This window comes from Ambystoma mexicanum, chromosome 3p, assembly GCF_040938575.1.
Source record: "Ambystoma mexicanum isolate Mex_15411 chromosome 3p, UKY_AmexF1_1, whole genome shotgun sequence".
NCBI classification, from domain to species: domain Eukaryota; kingdom Metazoa; phylum Chordata; class Amphibia; order Caudata; family Ambystomatidae; genus Ambystoma; species Ambystoma mexicanum.
The window spans coordinates 1,137,341,309-1,137,358,140 of record NC_090925.1 but is presented as its reverse complement, the minus strand read 5'-3'; the positions used below and the strand labels follow the sequence as shown (position 1 = coordinate 1,137,358,140).

General features: G+C 46.6%; 1 protein-coding gene across 5 annotated transcripts in view; it reads right to left on the bottom strand.

The window, feature by feature from the left end:
• The window catches only part of FNIP1 (folliculin interacting protein 1), a 735,567-nt gene that overhangs the window by 287,679 nt on the left and 431,056 nt on the right, over positions 1-16,832 (bottom strand). For all 5 annotated transcript variants that reach the window (XM_069652526.1, XM_069652529.1, XM_069652527.1 and 2 more), the window contains one exon: positions 7,592-7,793. In XM_069652526.1, coding sequence (XP_069508627.1) covers positions 7,592-7,793 — 202 coding nt within the window. The remainder of the gene's footprint in view (positions 1-7,591; positions 7,794-16,832) is intronic.

Genomic DNA, 16,832 nt, shown 5'->3' with positions numbered 1-16,832 from the left:
CGGGGCCGTCCAAGGCTTTTCAGAAGCAGGCAATCACAACTTTTCCCGCCAGCAGGCATTGGGTCAGCAATTTAGCTCTGTTTCCGGAGCGTGAGTAAACCCCGGGAACCGGGGCCCCTAAAAGGACAGGCTCAGGTCTAAGGGGAGGGCCATCTGAGTTATTTTCTCGATAGTGGCTAAACATAGTTTCCAAAAGTGTTGAATCTTCGGGTATGCCCACCACATGTGGAAAAAGGAGCCCGGCTGGCCGCACCCTCTCCAGCAGGTATGTTCGAGTGAATGGTTCATGTGGTGGAGCCTGAGAGGGGAGTAGTACCACCGCAGCAACATTTTATACGCGCATTCTCTGTTAGTGACACAGGCGGAGGACGTGTGTCTTCGGGACCAGTTGTCCACCAAGGTCTGGTCTTCAACTGGGTGTCCCAAGTTCGCCTCCCACTGAGCCATACATCAGGTTTTTGAAGCCAGGAAGTCCCCCAGGAATCGCCTGTATAGAGTGGAAATCCTTCCTCGGGCTGGAAGGGAGTTGACATGTTTTAAAGACCACTAGAAGAAGTACCCGTTCACCAAACGGATTCTGTAGACGGACATGATAACACTAATCCTGTAGGTTGCTGTTCCAATTTGCTTATCGCTTGATGTGCTTTGCACCCTGAAGTAAACTGCACTGAGAATGGGCATGTGTGGCTGGCTGAAATACCCCAGAGCAGACGCTGGGGGGATGTGAAAGTTGGTGTGCTGCTGCACACTGGGCCATTCTGTGCTCTCTCCCCACCTGGCCCCTCACCCTGGTGCATGCAGTGCAAAAATCTTGGAAACCATGCATCGTAGAGCCTGCACCTAGAGTTTTGTTCCTTGTGTGTGGACCAGTCATTCTACGATCACATTGATGTTTCGCCAATTTCAGACAACCATCTCATGTGTGAAGGTGCTGAAATCCAGGGAAAATGGTAGGGTCTCCAAATGTCATGCGGCCAGTAATGTCCGGAGGGTTGTTAAGGATTTCAATCAGGCAATACACCCGGGTCTCAGCCTAGCATGCAATGCACACATCAAATACTTATTTATTGTGACTATAGGTTCAATATTCTGAGTGATATACCACTCATATCACACCCCTTCTCAAAATACCCCTAGGTCACAATAGACCAGGAATCAGGCTGGTTGGTAAAGGTAATATTTATTTATTTAAAATTCAAATGAAGCACAAGTTTTAATATGTGGGGCAGCAATCACCAATCTGGTGACAATACAAATAGGAAAGTAGATAAGGCAGTTGAAATCACTTTTTAGCACACAGAATATAAAACATAGAGAACAGATCAGTTTTGGCTTGCCTGAAATATAGCCCTTAATTAAGATTTCCCCCTGCAAAGTTCTCAATTCACAAATGAGCAATTCTACACAGATGTAAGTAAGCAGCAGGTATTCAGGAATATAGAACAGGGTTTGAATACTATCTTCCCTCCTCAAACAAGCGAGAAAAGAATTTTGGAAATTTTACACTTTTAAAATTACATTTGAAAATGGCTTAGGAAAACAATGAAAAGTGTGCACAAATCCTTAAATTGATATAAATTCCTATGGGAGCAACACTAAATAGATCCTAACAAACATACGCTTTAATATGAGCAACACTACACACTTTGAATCCGAATGGAAGTTTGGAAATACTTTGGATGGGAAAACACACGTGTAAAACTTTTGCAAAATTGCGAATTCCCGCCTAAATTTCACTATGCCGTTTTTAAGAAAAACGGGTCAAATACACTGTTTTTGCGGCTTTTGGGTAGGGATGTAGCTAAAGGTCTTAGATTTAAGACAGAGCTGAAATTAAGTCTCTAGCTATACAATTTAGAAAGTGATGCAAGTTCGAATGAGAGGCGTTTCTAGAAAAATAAAACAGAGAAAAAGAGAAAATCAGTTTTAAAATGACAGGTTCACTTTACTTGAACTAGATTAATGGCCAAGAAACAGAATGCCACCCATGAATCTCCACATTTACACACGACCGCTTGTAATCATTCACGTGGTGGATACCCCATTCTTTATGGGAATTACTTTAGTTACTCAAATCACTAATGGCTTGTGGTCTGGTAAAACAAAAACGAGATGAGGTTGGTGCTAACGTTACGAATTACAAACAGAGTTGCAAGAATGGTTCTGACAATATTATAGGTTCTTAAGTTAAAGATGGGATAGGTTATAGATTGGGATAGGACAAGGCAATATATGCTATGGTTCACTATGATTCCTATTGATACTTACAGTCCACTTTAATTTAAGATTGCCCCTCAGCACTGGACTCACTGGACCCGGTGGCTTGCACGTCCCTGGCATTAACGAAAACGTGGAAACTGTTTGACACTGCCCACACGTTCCATGGCAACCTCCCGCTCTCGAACTTTCTCCCGGGGGTCCCACGAGTACCGCCGCCAATGGTGCGCCGTTGGGCTGAGGCGGGATATGAGCTGATTCGGGACGTCTTCGAGCAGGGCAGCTTTATTGAATGGCCGGACCTCCCATTGTCCCCGAGACGAGGGCCGTGTGCATGGCTCTAGTACTCGTCCCTCCGAAAAACCCGCAAACAAAAATACCCCATGTTCCCAGCGATACCACCAGACGATCCCACTATTGAAGAACTGACTTCCCTTATACCCACTAGAGGTAAAATATCTGGGCTGTACACCATGGCGCAATCCAGATCTACCCCGGAATTCACTAAACTGAGGCGAGCATGGGAAGACGACCTCGGGTGGAGGTGACTGACGAACGCTGGGCTCACATGTGCGCTCGTATACACATGGTATCCTTTAACTCCCGCTTCAAATTGATTCAACTTAAGGTAATACATAGGTTTCATTATACCCCGAGCAGATTGCATCGTATGCTTAGTGATCACTCCCCAAGATGCCCCAGATGTGGCCAGGATACTGCCGACTATATTCACATGATTTGGTCCTGCCCCCACCTTACCCAATTTTGGGGTATGGTGTGCTCAACCGTATCCGCTGTCCTTGAACATCCTATCGACCCTTCCCCAATAAAGTGCCTCTTCCACGACTTCCCCAAACTCCCCCGGGATTCCAAAAAACTGGCTGGCCTTTGCATGCTTCTCGCAGTGCGATCCATTCAAATTTGTTGGCTACGCCCCACACACCCCACTCACGCACAGTGGCTCAAGGCAATCACTTGGGCCTCAGATACTGAGGAAACATGGTCTTCTCTACAACCCACTCATTCAAGACACAGACGTCTGGCTTAAATTTCGATCCTATATGTCCGATTTAAATGCGGCATCGGATGCATCTTCCCCAGCTGTTACCCCTACTCGCCTCAGTCTCCCATCCTGAATCACAGTTCCCACTACCTCACGGCTACTCCGCATGTGTGCCTGAAGAACACGTCCACATTGAAGCAGTTGCTATACGCCTGTATTATTTCAACTGCAATTACACTGTACTTGCCTTGTGTGTTGCTCGCCTATGTTGTGCTGCCAAGCTAAATAAATAAAAGTAAAAAAAAAAAGATTGGACCATCAAGGGCTCTGGTCATCACAGATCAGGTCTACAGACAGCAGGGCATCTCTGGTGGGATAGGTCAGCTGGGCGGTGCTGGTCAACTGGACGGAACCTCAGACTGGATAGGATTGGCCCTCCTGGTTGCTAGACACTGTAGATCAGTGGGATGGCGAGTTTCAGCAGGCACGCATTAATGGTAGCAAGCCAAACTGGATAAAAATTGTTTCCCTTTGGTTTTGGGATGGTTTCAGGATTTGGGCCTAGCTGAGAAAGAGTTCAGCAATGCTGAGGCCTTGGCTTTGCAAAGAAATCAGGAACAAAGATGGAGAATTCAGAAACAGGGCGCAATGAATCATGATGGAGTCAGGAATCAGTGTGTCTGTGTGTTGCGAGGTTCCCTTATTTATCCTGCCAAATGACATCACTAAGTTTATGGTAGGGGCAGACTTACAACCCACACCCACAAGGCTATGATTGGTCAAAGGCACAGTTCCCGCGTTGCTTTTTGCTGGTTGGATGACAGAAAGGGTTGTCAAATTTTATGATGTGACTTGGGAACCTCCCACAGTTATTTGCAACAAAATGTAACTTTCCCACTAATACATCTTTATATAATTATGCCCTCTAATAAAGTCAGACACATACATTACATATTTTGTGGGTTACATTTACATCCAACTCCCAAGTCGGTGGGACCCGATGTCTTTCTGTGGAATTTTGTCAATTTTAATCATAAAGGTTTGGCCTAACAATTCCTAATTCGGTACATATATGTGAAATAACCCCTAGAACATGGGTACACAATATTAGATTTGCAGCATTAATAGTCTTAGCGCAATTAGTCCTTTTTCATAACTTCAGTTCCTTACGCAGTAAGAAATCCTACCAAGTCCTCAGATGTCTATCATAAATTCAGATTTCAATGCATGTACTTTTCATTTCTTTACTTATTTTTGCTGCCAAGTTCTCTGGCAAAATAAGCAATTTAAACCCAAAATCACAGGTCAGTTTATTTTCTTACTTCCCAAGTGTGAGCAAATGGCCAATCCTTTGAAGTTCACTGAGAAGCCTCTCCCAGCATCCTGCCCCTCCCCTGGAAGGATGAGTGTCCAAGCCTTCTATTGTCTTTGCCTGAGGCAGAGACGAATGTCTAATGAAGTGCATTGTCATGAGTATGCGAGGCCTCCCAGCAGCAATTAGGCCTTCCTGCCAGCAGTGAAGTGTCAACCTTTCCCAGGCTGAAGACTGTCAAGGCAGAATTGATTTTTGAAAAAAAAAAATAACTCCAAGCTGGGTTACTTTAAGTTTTACCTACATATTTCATTTAAACCTATAAAATGAACACAGTTTATAGGTGGATTTTTACATTAGCAATCCTTTGACATTTCTTAAAGAATTAGGCCTTTCAACAAAAACATGCTTTGAAAACATGCGATTTTGCACTTTCTTCATGGAAAAACACATTAAACAGTTCTTTTAAATCCGATTTTCCTATGCAGCACCTACACATTTGATTCAGCATTCTTTCTTCCTTTGAGTGCTGGGATTGTTTACAGTCTGGGTACATGTATCCAGCCTTTGTTTGGAGTTTGTCTGCACAGCTGATTCTGTTACATTTTGCAATTTTAGCCGTGGAACTGAAAACAAATGTTCCTGGGCTGCTTATTCCTCAGATACATTTCATAAAGCTGTCAGTCAATGAGGCCCGGTTCCTCTGAGCCACACTAGATGATCCTAGCATTTCAGTACCCTTTTAATCTCAATGATTCAATGGACATAAATGGATCTAGAGCCAAAAACAGCACTTTTGAAGGTTGCAAAGCTAACATTTTGAAAGGCATTTTCGGTTTTCAGCCCAATTCTAATGCTTTGCTCTATGTTGAATGTGGCAGAGCCCACTGGCATGCTCCTGCAGTGAGAACTCCGTTTTAACCCCCCCTGACTCTGTGGCAGGGTGTGCAGCATTTTCTGGTTGTGACAACGCAGTTTTGAAGATTTTGGCAGACACAGGAGTCTGCGCATCCATTTTGGGCTGTTTCTTTCATCCTTTGTAAGTGATGCAGTGGGGAGCATTGGAATAGGTCAAAATATCCCACAGGGTCTTAACAGGCAACTATGCACAATTTGGTGCAGATTGGTGAAACGGTGTGGAAATTGTATAAGGAACAACGCTTTACCACAAATCCCGCCACAAACACATGTTGACTTATATATATATATTTATTGTTTATCATTTAAGGACTAAGGTGTAATTGAATTTAAGAATACACCTAATAAAGATTTATGTAAAAAACAAGATAACAGGTCTGATGAAGATAGACCCCCCGCAATAGCCAAAACGGAGATAGTCAAACGAGCAGAGTTGTTCAGCAAATCATGAGTACCCTAAACGCTCATAAAGGAAGAGGTGCCTAGCTCTCACTCACAATGCAAAAGAAAACTGATGGAAAGTAACACACCTTAAGGTTTAATGGGAAGAATAGATTTCAGAGTGGGATAAAGATTAAGCTGTTTTACAAAACTACCAGCAAAAACTGAACATGATGAAAAAGGACCTTGAAATTGGAGAAGAGGACTCATTTGAATTAATAGAAATGCATAACAGTGAAGTATTTTGCTATTCGAAATGTTCTTAGAAGGCAGGCAAACAAATGCTTGGGTTTTGTGTTCTCGGGCTCAAGAGTAAAATGGAAAGACAGTGAAGATGATTGGAGGGTTGTTGAGTGCTGTGTAGTGGGGTTTGCATCAAAAGTATAAAGCTATACTGGACAAATATGGCTTAACGTTTGTGAAATATGCAAAGGATATGACAGAGGAATTTTCAACGTTCTCTAGGCCACTGACACAAATCTATTTGATCTGGATAAAGTCAAGCAATTGACTAATACTAATGGAATGCGAATCTGCTAAATAGGCTAGAGAGCGATGACCCTAGAAAACCAATTACCTACAAGGATGCTAACGAAACAAAGCACTACAGAATAGCAAATCCTAAAAGAATGACAGATTTTCATCAGAATTCTATGCAATATCTAAAGGACGACAAAACCCTGTGAGGAATCTGAGGGTGTCCTCATTTCTTTCCCCAACATATCCTCCTCCCAGGTGGCCAGGGAAAGGCTGTCGCTATCGGATCCTGATATGCAAGGGAGGATCATCGGGTGGTGGACACTCGTGGAGTGGGGATGAAGCTCTGAACCTTTATTTTGAACACTTTTCTCATTTGCTGCTAACATCCATACACATTGTATTCAATTAGATGTGAGGGCAAGCATAGGTTTTTGACAAAGACAGATATTTGCTTTGGACTTCCTGACACAGATTATCATTACTTTTATTTATGTAGGGAAATCCCACCTTAGCATAGGGCAGGTTAGGCCTTTCTCCAACCCTCCTTATTGGTTAATAAAAGAGTATCTCAAAATGTCATTCAGTTGTCTGTGTATACTTCATGATGCCTTCACAAAGTTACCATTATAATATCCTAAATAAGCAACCAAGGCTAACTTGATTGACAACTAAGGCAGGGTTTAACGGATGCATTTTTACAAAGACTGTGTTGAGGATAGTAGAGCTTGCTTAAGAAATGTTTTTTGTTCACAGAATATATTGCTGCCTATGAACGATACGCCCCGATAAAATATACATCTAAAAAAAATTCAAATGTTTCAATGATAATAACTAACATGTAGCAATCATGAAGACATCAATAACACATTACTAAAGAGTCCTGAAGTTTGAGTAATCTGGTATAAAAAGATATATAAAAACAGGATAATTTACCCAATGTACAGTTTAGCAGAATACTAGTCAGACTGCATGAAACGAGTACGTGTATGTTTAAGCTATGCTGAGTGCAACGTTATTCAAGTATGACACAAACTAATTTTGCATGAGTGAGCTTGCCAAGTACTTCTACAATGTCTCTTCCTGCAATAATGTTCCACAGAAAAGGCAGTTTTTTGGTTACAGCTCTATTCGACAGCCTTCATCAAAAACTGCTGTATGGCCAGAAGCAGAGTGTAGCTAGTGGAAAAAAGCACTGCAATTCGGAAAGTTCATTCGATTACCTGCTCTATTGCACTTTTCAGTTTGTTCATGTGTCCTTCAAAGAGAGGGAAATGTGAGAAAAAGAATTCGTAAAATGTGTTTTCTTCCTTTTCACCCTTGGATAGTGTGAAGATGACACCAATGGCAATCTTCTTTTTTCTCACAATTGCAGAGTTAGAACAGCCACTTTCATCTGACATGTTGAAGCTTTCCTCTACAGACCTAAGAAAAGGGGAGACAGTGCATTTAGCTACTTTTTGATGTCTTTGGAGGTAGTCCCATATTAAGTGCTTAGAAAGGATATTCCTAGAAAAAGAGAAAATCAAGCATTTCAGTGAAAAGGCTATCAACGGTGGCAATTGTTAATCAAGAAAACAGTGGCAAAAAGACACACCGTAAGGAGATGCACGTTGACTGCTTCAGTACATCAACTATGTATGGGAGCAGTTACTAGGGATGCGGGAGACCAGAGGAGATGATATGATAGGTTATTTATAACGCGCTTAATACCCAGAGGATTCTAAGCGCGGACCCAGGGATCGAACCTGTGTTGCTCCGTGTCATCTTGCTTCCAAGGCGAGCACGTTGCCCCTGAGCTATCCTCCCGAGACTGATTATCAGTAAAATAACTCATAGGGTTACCGTTCAATCACAATTCATTTGACTTAGGTAGCCTGGTTACCACATATCAAGCAGCTGTACAGTAAGGCATGGGTTCAAGGAGTTAGGTTATACATTTTTCCATCTGGTTTGAGCTGACAGATGTGCGACTAAGCCTATTAAATGTAATGGGAAAGCAATTATAAACGTTTCGTGTTAGTAATAGTAAAGGTTATAGACTTATGTGCTTCTCACGTACATGACCAAAAGAGCACTTTAAAGATGAAGGGCATTTTCACTGCAAGGGCTGTGGTTTTCTTTTGCCCAAAATTATTTTCATCTATAAATAGCACTATTAGCAACTAATTCTCTCCGTCCGGCTAGAAGGGCACAACTAAAACACACACAAGACTATGCTTTTCAAGGCACATATTAGAAGTTCATAAATCTCTAGGTACATGACACTAAGAACCCCTGAAGGGGTTCACTTGAGCATTAACAGCACTAATCTACTCCAAGATAAGCTCTTGGTATTACTTTTCTTGAGCCATATCCCTGCTCCAGCAGGTGACATTGAACCATGAAAGGGCTCCCACAATGTATCGAATTTGAAAGGTAAGCTAGATGGGTGGAATCAATGATACTCACAAATGTGTGTGGGCCTCCATCTGAAGTGCCCTCAATCTGGATGCGTGCCAGTTCTCGTTGAATGGGCCCTTCTCATCTTGTGGTGGGCACCTCTGGTTACTGGAGGACCTGATATTTATAAGGATGTTTAGTAGATCTAGGAATGCTATGAAGTGGAGGAATTATGGTAGTTGGAGAAGTCTTCCCAAGACATGCAATAAAGAAGTGTTTCTGTCTGCGTGCGTCTGCCTGTCTGCTGTAATGAATCTGGAAAATTCGTCCCTTCTCCCCAGAGGTGAGACACCCCCTATGGGGCTAGGGAGGTGAGCCTGGTCTGCGAGACCCTCAGTAGTGGTCTGGGCAAGTGCTACTTCACTTAGAGCGACTCCCCTCCTGGGGACCGGGAATCCCAGTCCAAGGAGGACCTCCCTGAACAGGCTACATTGTCCGCCTACATGACACTTGAAAGAGCTGGTTGTTCTCAGATTTTAAATGCAAATACCAGCAATCCTCCTTCCACCCTGTTGCCTTCAGGTAATGCTGACTTTCATCGGAAGGTAGCCGTAAAGGAAGAAGTACAAACCTTTTTTGAATGTGTTGAGGTATGTATACACAATAAGAACATTGAATGGAGAGAAATAGAGAGCGACATTGTGCGCGACTCGTATGAAGGGAAGAAAGTCCACGAAAAACACAGAGGCGTGACTCTGATCATGTCCTTGAGTGGCAGAGCTATGCGCAGCCACACAGCCAGCAGGAGCGAAGCCCTCTAGCTCGAAGCTACGAAGCAGGTATGCTGACCAAGCAAGAGGACTTGGTCTGGAAAGGAGCCTAGACTGGAAGCAAACCGTCTTTCCTTGTGTCACAACCACTAAAGCTCAGTGGTCCGCTGGGCGCCCAGTAACCAATGCCGGGACCAGGAGAAAGCAAGGAGCCAGAGTCACCAGCTCCAAAAGGCGAGTGCCAGTACTAGAGAGACGAGCACGAACAGGGTAGCAAATGCTCCCACCGCAAGAACGCCAACTAGGGCTGTAAACTATGGGGTCAAAAACTGCCAAAGCTGTTCACGGTAAGATAAGTTGGGAGAGAGGAGGAGGGGGCGTGGCTAACCGCCATGTAAACAAGTCGTGTTCTGGTGGAGCTCCTGATGATGTGAACAACGATCCGCCGCTAATCATGACAATACTGCCTTAATCTATCGGAAAGCCGTCTCATCAACCCGCGGAAGCCTGAAGTACCCATGTGTAAAACCTGAAGCGGCTCCGTAAGCCCGCTCGATTGCCGCTGCGAAGAAAAGTTGGAGCGCTGCGACCCTGAAAATGGCGGCCGCCTGACGGATCATTGCCCTGGGGGCGCCAACGCCTAGCGCGGGAGCGCTACGAGGCTGTGAAACAGTGGGACTGACGGCCGCGAAGCAGCCTAGCCTGCGGCGCGCGACTGCCAGAGTGAGCCGGCGTGGAGAGAGATCCGGACCAGCATCGGCGCACCCCTGGTCGTAGGGGGAGGGGAGCCCGGCGAGGACGGGGGCTGGCGCCGGGTTGGAAGCGAGGAGCGCTTCGATCTTCGGTTGACCCACACGCAGATCCGCGGTCCGTGAGAGCGGACGGCGCTGGAGCGGTGCCCGGCACACTAGGATCCAGGGGCGGACTGGCCCCCACGGAGCACGCCGCGACCAGCGCGGGCGTTAAAGGTGGCTCTGGAGCGGCTGGGAGAGAACAGTGAGGAGTCGGGGGAGGGGTGCTGAGCGCAAATACCAAGCTGCCGGACCTTAGCACATGCCACGTAGACCCTGCGCTCGCACACAATGCGCTGGGAAGCGTAGTGTGGCTGCTGGGGGGCAGAAACGAGAACCTCGACTACCCCGACCAAGGCAGAGCCGGGTGACCAACAGGGGGCGCAAACACTCACCTCCCTAAGCAGTGGCAGCTGGCAACACGAACAGTGCTACGGAACTTTGGACTGTCAAATTCAGGGCATACTTTGCACTAGATAAGCGGCCCCCCAGAGCTGGGGGCACCGAAGCCACTGCCTCTGAGCGGCGTTTGAAAACACGCCACATACAAACCTCCCTGCTGTGCCTGGACGCCGCAACGGCCCTCCGCCCGGGCCTTGCCGCTGATTACCCCAGTCCCTAAAGGAAAGAGAACAACGCGCTCAGACCACTGCGGCTGTGATCTGCCCAACACTATACCCCCCAAGATTATACAGCTCCTATCACCACAGCGGAACTTCTAGGGCCACGGTGGATGGCCAACACTGCAGCAATGTCCGCCAAAAACGCCAGGACCAAGCACAGACAGACCACCATGGAAACCTTTGCCGCCACTAGCGCTCCAGGGCGGGAGGCCGGGCGGGAGGCCGCCCACGCCGGCGGCGAGTCACCAGAGGCAGATACACTGGAACCAGCTAATTCACAGCTTCTGGAAGCCATCATGACATTGCAGAAGTCCATGGAAAATAAGATAGACGCGGTGGCGATTGACTTGAATCTGTTGAGACAGGACGTGCGCTCCATCGCCAGCAGAACAGACACACTAGAGACCCAAGTCCGTGAACACTCCGAATCCAAAGCGCAGCTGGCGAGGGAAGTAGACGCCTTGGTACAAAAGGTGAAGAACCTTGAAGATAGAGCCGACGAGGCCGAAGGTAGGGCCCGAAGAAGTAATATCAGAATCATCGGGCTGCCCGAGGGTATCGAGGGTAATGACCCCACAAACTACGTTGAAGATCTACTCCTACACGAAATCGGCGCCGGGAAATTGTCACAAGGTTTCACTATTGAAAGGGCCCACCGATCACTTGCCAGACGGCCGCCTCCCGGAAACCCACCTAGGCCCATAATAGCTAAAGTACTAAACTATAAGGACAGAGAGGCAATATTAGCCTTCTCCAGGATGGGTGGCTCCATACATAGAGACTCCGCGAAGGTGGCCATTTACCCCGACTACACCCTGCAGGTCCAGAGAAGCCGGGCCCTGTTCGGCCACGCCAAAGCCAGACTGAAACACGCAGGACTCCGATACATGTTACTATACCCGGCCAGATTAAAGGTCCTACACAATAACAAGGCTCACCTCTTCGAAACCCCGACCGAAGTGTTGGAATGGATGGACAGAACGCAGTTACCTGATTTAGAACCGAAACAGCGCAAACCAAAATCAATCGAACCATAAGGGCCTGCTCATGCTACCTGCAGGCAGTACTTAGTCATTAAATGAGCTAGAAACACATTGACAAGCGGCAACTCAGATAAACCCAGAGCAACACTAGCGACGCATCATCCCTTATCAGCAACATCAGGAGGTGAAACCACACCCGCCCCGAATTTTTCTCTTTTTTTGGGTAACTCACCCGCCCGTAGGGCATCCAGGGACCAGGTCCATGATGCAGAAACGGGAAAGTCAGAACGGGGGACACCCCGCTAGACGTGTTAAGTTATTAGTTCAGTTCAAAGTTACTGTTTACTGGAACAGGGAAGAACAAGACCAACGAAGCCACCGCATACCACCTTTCTGGGCAAATAATGTCCTAAGAACCCACCGACGCCAAATACCATATGACACACTAGGAGACTCATGGCAGGCACCGCCACATGGCCCGCCCAAGAACTTCTATATAATCCATACTCATGGCTAACACGATCAAGATTATGACATGGAATGTCAGAGGATTGAGTAGCTACATCAAACAGCACAGAGTTCACACTTTCCTTAGACGCCACAAGATAGGTATCGCTCTCCTACAAGAGACCCATCTTAATGCGCAGAAATTAGCTGCGATGGCCAGAGCGTGGAGGGGGACCCTAATAGGAACCACATACTCCAGTTATGCTAGAGGAGTGCTAATATGGATAGCTCCCACCATCCCCATTAAGGTGTTACAAACAAACATTGATGATGAAGGTAGAATGATACAAATGCAGTGCACCATAGAAGGTAAAGAACTCTGGCTGGTCAACACTTATGCCCCTAACCATGATGCCACAGTTTTCTTTCGCTCATTGTACACGCGGCTGAACACAAGTCGTAATGGCACGTTCATATGGGGAGGAGACCACAATTGTACCTTAGATCCATGTGTAGATAGATCGGACAGCAAACACTCCCAGCCCTCCCCCCCTGCTAAAATACTGAAGGCCCTCACACGACAATATGACCTAATTGACCTCTGGAGAGCACAGCACCCTGATGTTAGGAAATACTCCTTTTATTCACCGCCACACGCGGTACATACCAGGATAGACAGCATACTAGTTAGTGGCGAACACTTAGACACATTTGAAGATACGCAATATTTGGCTAGAGTGCTGTCAGATCACTCTCCCTTGATGACTACATGGACCCTGACTGCACCCAGGCCTCCCATACCCACATGGAGACTCCGAAGTGAGGCGTTACTGGATAAGGCTTTTTGCGAACAAATACGACAAAGCACATCTGCCTACTGGCAGATAAACATTGATAGTGTCCAGCACATCAGCACTGCATGGGAGGCATATAAGGTGGTGATCAGGGGAGAAATGATAGCCGCAGTGGGGGGAGCCCAGAGGTCCATCACTTCACTACTGACGCGTGCAGAAGACGAGCTCAAACACCTAGAGTCCGATACCTCATCGGACCCTGCCCACACACGGAGGAAAGTCGAACTCAAGCAGGCTTGCCTGCAACACTGGGAGGCGCTGAGCAAGCTTAGTTATGCCAAACACATCGAAAGAAATCATGCATTGGGGGACAAACCAGGAAAGCTACTAGCGTGGTTGTATAAACGTGAAGCACCTAGAAAACCCATCTGTCAAATCCTGGATGCAGACGGCCAGGACATACACTCACAAGTAGATATAAACCGCACCTTCGCAGAGTTCTACCATAAGCTCTACACAGACTCCTCACCGCCCACAGCCACGGAAATAGAGGACGTGTTAGATAGTATAATGCTACCACACTTAGAGGAGTGTATAGCGGAGTCCATGGAGGGCCCTGTCACCCCAGAGGAAGTTACGGCAGTTATTAGATCACTGCCCACTGGGAAGGCTCCCGGGCCAGACGGACTCCCAGGAGAGTTCTACAAGAAATACGAAGACGCACTAGCACCGATATTGGCCCAAGTCTTCAACGAGGCATACGAACTAGGACTCCTCCCGAACACCATGAGAGAGGCAACTATTATCCCACTACTAAAGCCCAATAAGAACACCACAGAATGCGGATCATACAGGCCCCTGTCCCTTCTAAACACAGATAGTAAGCTTCTGACGGCAATACTTGCCATGAGGCTACGCAAGGCCATTCATGTCCTAATTCACCAGGACCAAACGGGGTATGTGCCTGGAAGGACTATCACCGAAAACTTAAGGAAACTGCACCATGTCATTTACAGCACTGACAGCAGGCAAGATACAGGCGCGGTGGCGTCCCTTGACGCCTCCAAAGCATTCGACTCGGTCCGTTGGAAATGGCTCTTAGCCACCTTGTCCAAAATGGGAGTAGGGCCCAGCTTTATTAGATGGGTTACACTCATCTACACTAACCCAGAGGCTAGAGTGCGGATCAACAACACCTTCTCTGACAAATGGGAGCTGTCCCGAGGCACTAGACAGGGTTGCCCCCTATCTCCCATGTTATACATCATTGCCATCGAACCTGTAGCAGCATACATCAGGCAGGAATATGGAGACACGGGCATTGAAATAGACGGGGTAACCCATTTAGTCTCTATGTACGCAGACGATATGCTCCTTTACTTAAAGAACCCCGAATACGTATTGCCATACATACTGGAAACATTGGAGGGGTTTCATAAAGTCACTGGGATCCAAATCAATCACAGCAAATCCTGCCTCTTCCCCCTAGCAGCCTTGAGTAGACTTAAGCCAGATGAACTCCCCACACTATCATTGAAATGGGAACCCATCTCCTTTAAATATCTGGGGATTACGATCCACCGGGACCCCAAGACAGAGCACGCTCTGAACACAGTGAGAGCCAAGGAGGGCCTGGCGAAATCGATGGACTTCTGGGGCAAACTCCCGATTTCGGTGGCTGGCAGAGTAGGACTGCTCAAAATGGTGGCGTTACCCAGACTTCTTTACCATTTTACCAATGTACCATACTATATTCCACATCATTTTTTCAACGACCTACACAAGCTTTGCAGGAAATTCCTGTGGCAAGATGGAAGGCAAAGAGTCGCCCTGGACACCATGCAGAGACCATACGAAAAGGGTGGCCTGAAGGTCCCTAATTTTGAGCTTTACTACCTGGCAGGTCAGCTGAAACATGTGATCCAGTGGATGGCAGACGACCCCTCCACGGACACCCGCCTACTGCAGCCAGGTATCACCCATATGCTAATGAAAGACCTGCTATGGGCCGACGCAGGCCACAAACACCAATATCCACTGTTGGCCCAACTAGGTATCCAGATATGGAAAAGAGCCTGTAGAGTCATGGACTTCAAAGACCCTTATTCCCCACTGATCCCGATTGCGGCACTCATGGCAAATAGATTAGAGAGCTTGAAATTAATAAGGAACACATGGGAGCTATGCGGCGTCGCCACCGTTGGAGACCTGGTGGACGAACAGGGCATCCTGACCTTTGCTGAATTACAAGAAGCCTCGGGCATACACACGGGACAGTTTCTGCTGCACACTGCGGTAGTAAAAAGAATAGCTGCCCGCTGGCCGTCAATGGTCAAGTTAGACACTGGCCATGAAGTGTTAGAAGGCCTACTGGCAACAGCTGAAGGTGGCCATGAGACCTCGAGGGTCTATGAAACGCTGCTCCATAACGCGGCCCGACTCAATCTTAAGTGCAAGACGAAATGGGAATTGGAAATTGGGCAGCAATTCACAGAAGCAGAATGGGAAACCATCACTGGATACCACAAAAAAGTATCTAGAAATGCCAGGTTCCAGTTAATACAATTTTACATTCTGAACAGAGCATACCTTACCCCAGGAGTCATCTCCAGTTTCACTGGTGCTAACATCGTCGGATGCCCCAAATGCCACGAACCCCAGGCGAACTTGACCCATATGTTCTGGGGGTGCCCCGCTATACAAATCTTCTGGGCGCAAATCCAAACCAGGGTTGCCAAGGCCGCCATTACCCTGGAAGTGCAAACGCCCATTGCATGCATTCTGGGAAAATACCCCAGAAACAGCAAAAACAAGCCGCTGAATAAGCTAAAGGATTTAATGTACATACTTGCGAAAAGACGCATCGCCATGGGTTGGAAAAGGCCCCAAGCACCGTGTTTAACAACATGGTGGGAAGATCTCCGTAAATGGACGCAGGCTGAAACAGGAGCCTGGGAAATAGCCCAACGTCAACAAGGACAAGATACTTCCAATGATTTACTACAATGGGTAGAGCTCACAGAGACACTATTCAGCCCCAATATGACAGACTCGTCGAGTGAGAGTACAATCACTCCAGAATGAAAGGTGGAACATAGATATCTCACCGTGTAGTCTACAACGGTCTTGAAGGGAAGAAAGGTGGGAGGGAGGCTAAGAGGGGAAGGGAATGTTTATTTACTTTTATTTGGTTACTTTGGTTATTGGAGGCCATGTTACGGCCCCGTTGACTGCATTGCTACAAAATGTAATAAAATAAAAATAAAATAAATTTAAAAAAAAAAAAGTTGGGAGAGAGGAACAGGCACAAGACTCCAGTAATACAGAGAGAGGGATGTGAATATTGCATACCGCTGGAGAAGTTGCTGTGAGTGGGAAAGCCTGAAAGAGTGGAACGACCCAAGTAAAAGAGTGAGGGAAACACAAGCACTGTATATGAAGGCTGGGGAAGCCGTCTACCGTATCTGAAAGTGAGAGAATTGTATGGACACACAACCTGTGAACCAGGGCTGAGGAGGACCATAGATGTACGAGACTGAATTGGGCTGAGAATCAATAATCCTACCTCTCACACTCAGGCACAAGTTTCAGCCATACCCATGGAGTCTCTCATAGGTATCTCCCCGGGTTCCTCTAATGTAATACCACAAGTTGAGCAAATGTCTTTTTTGTCA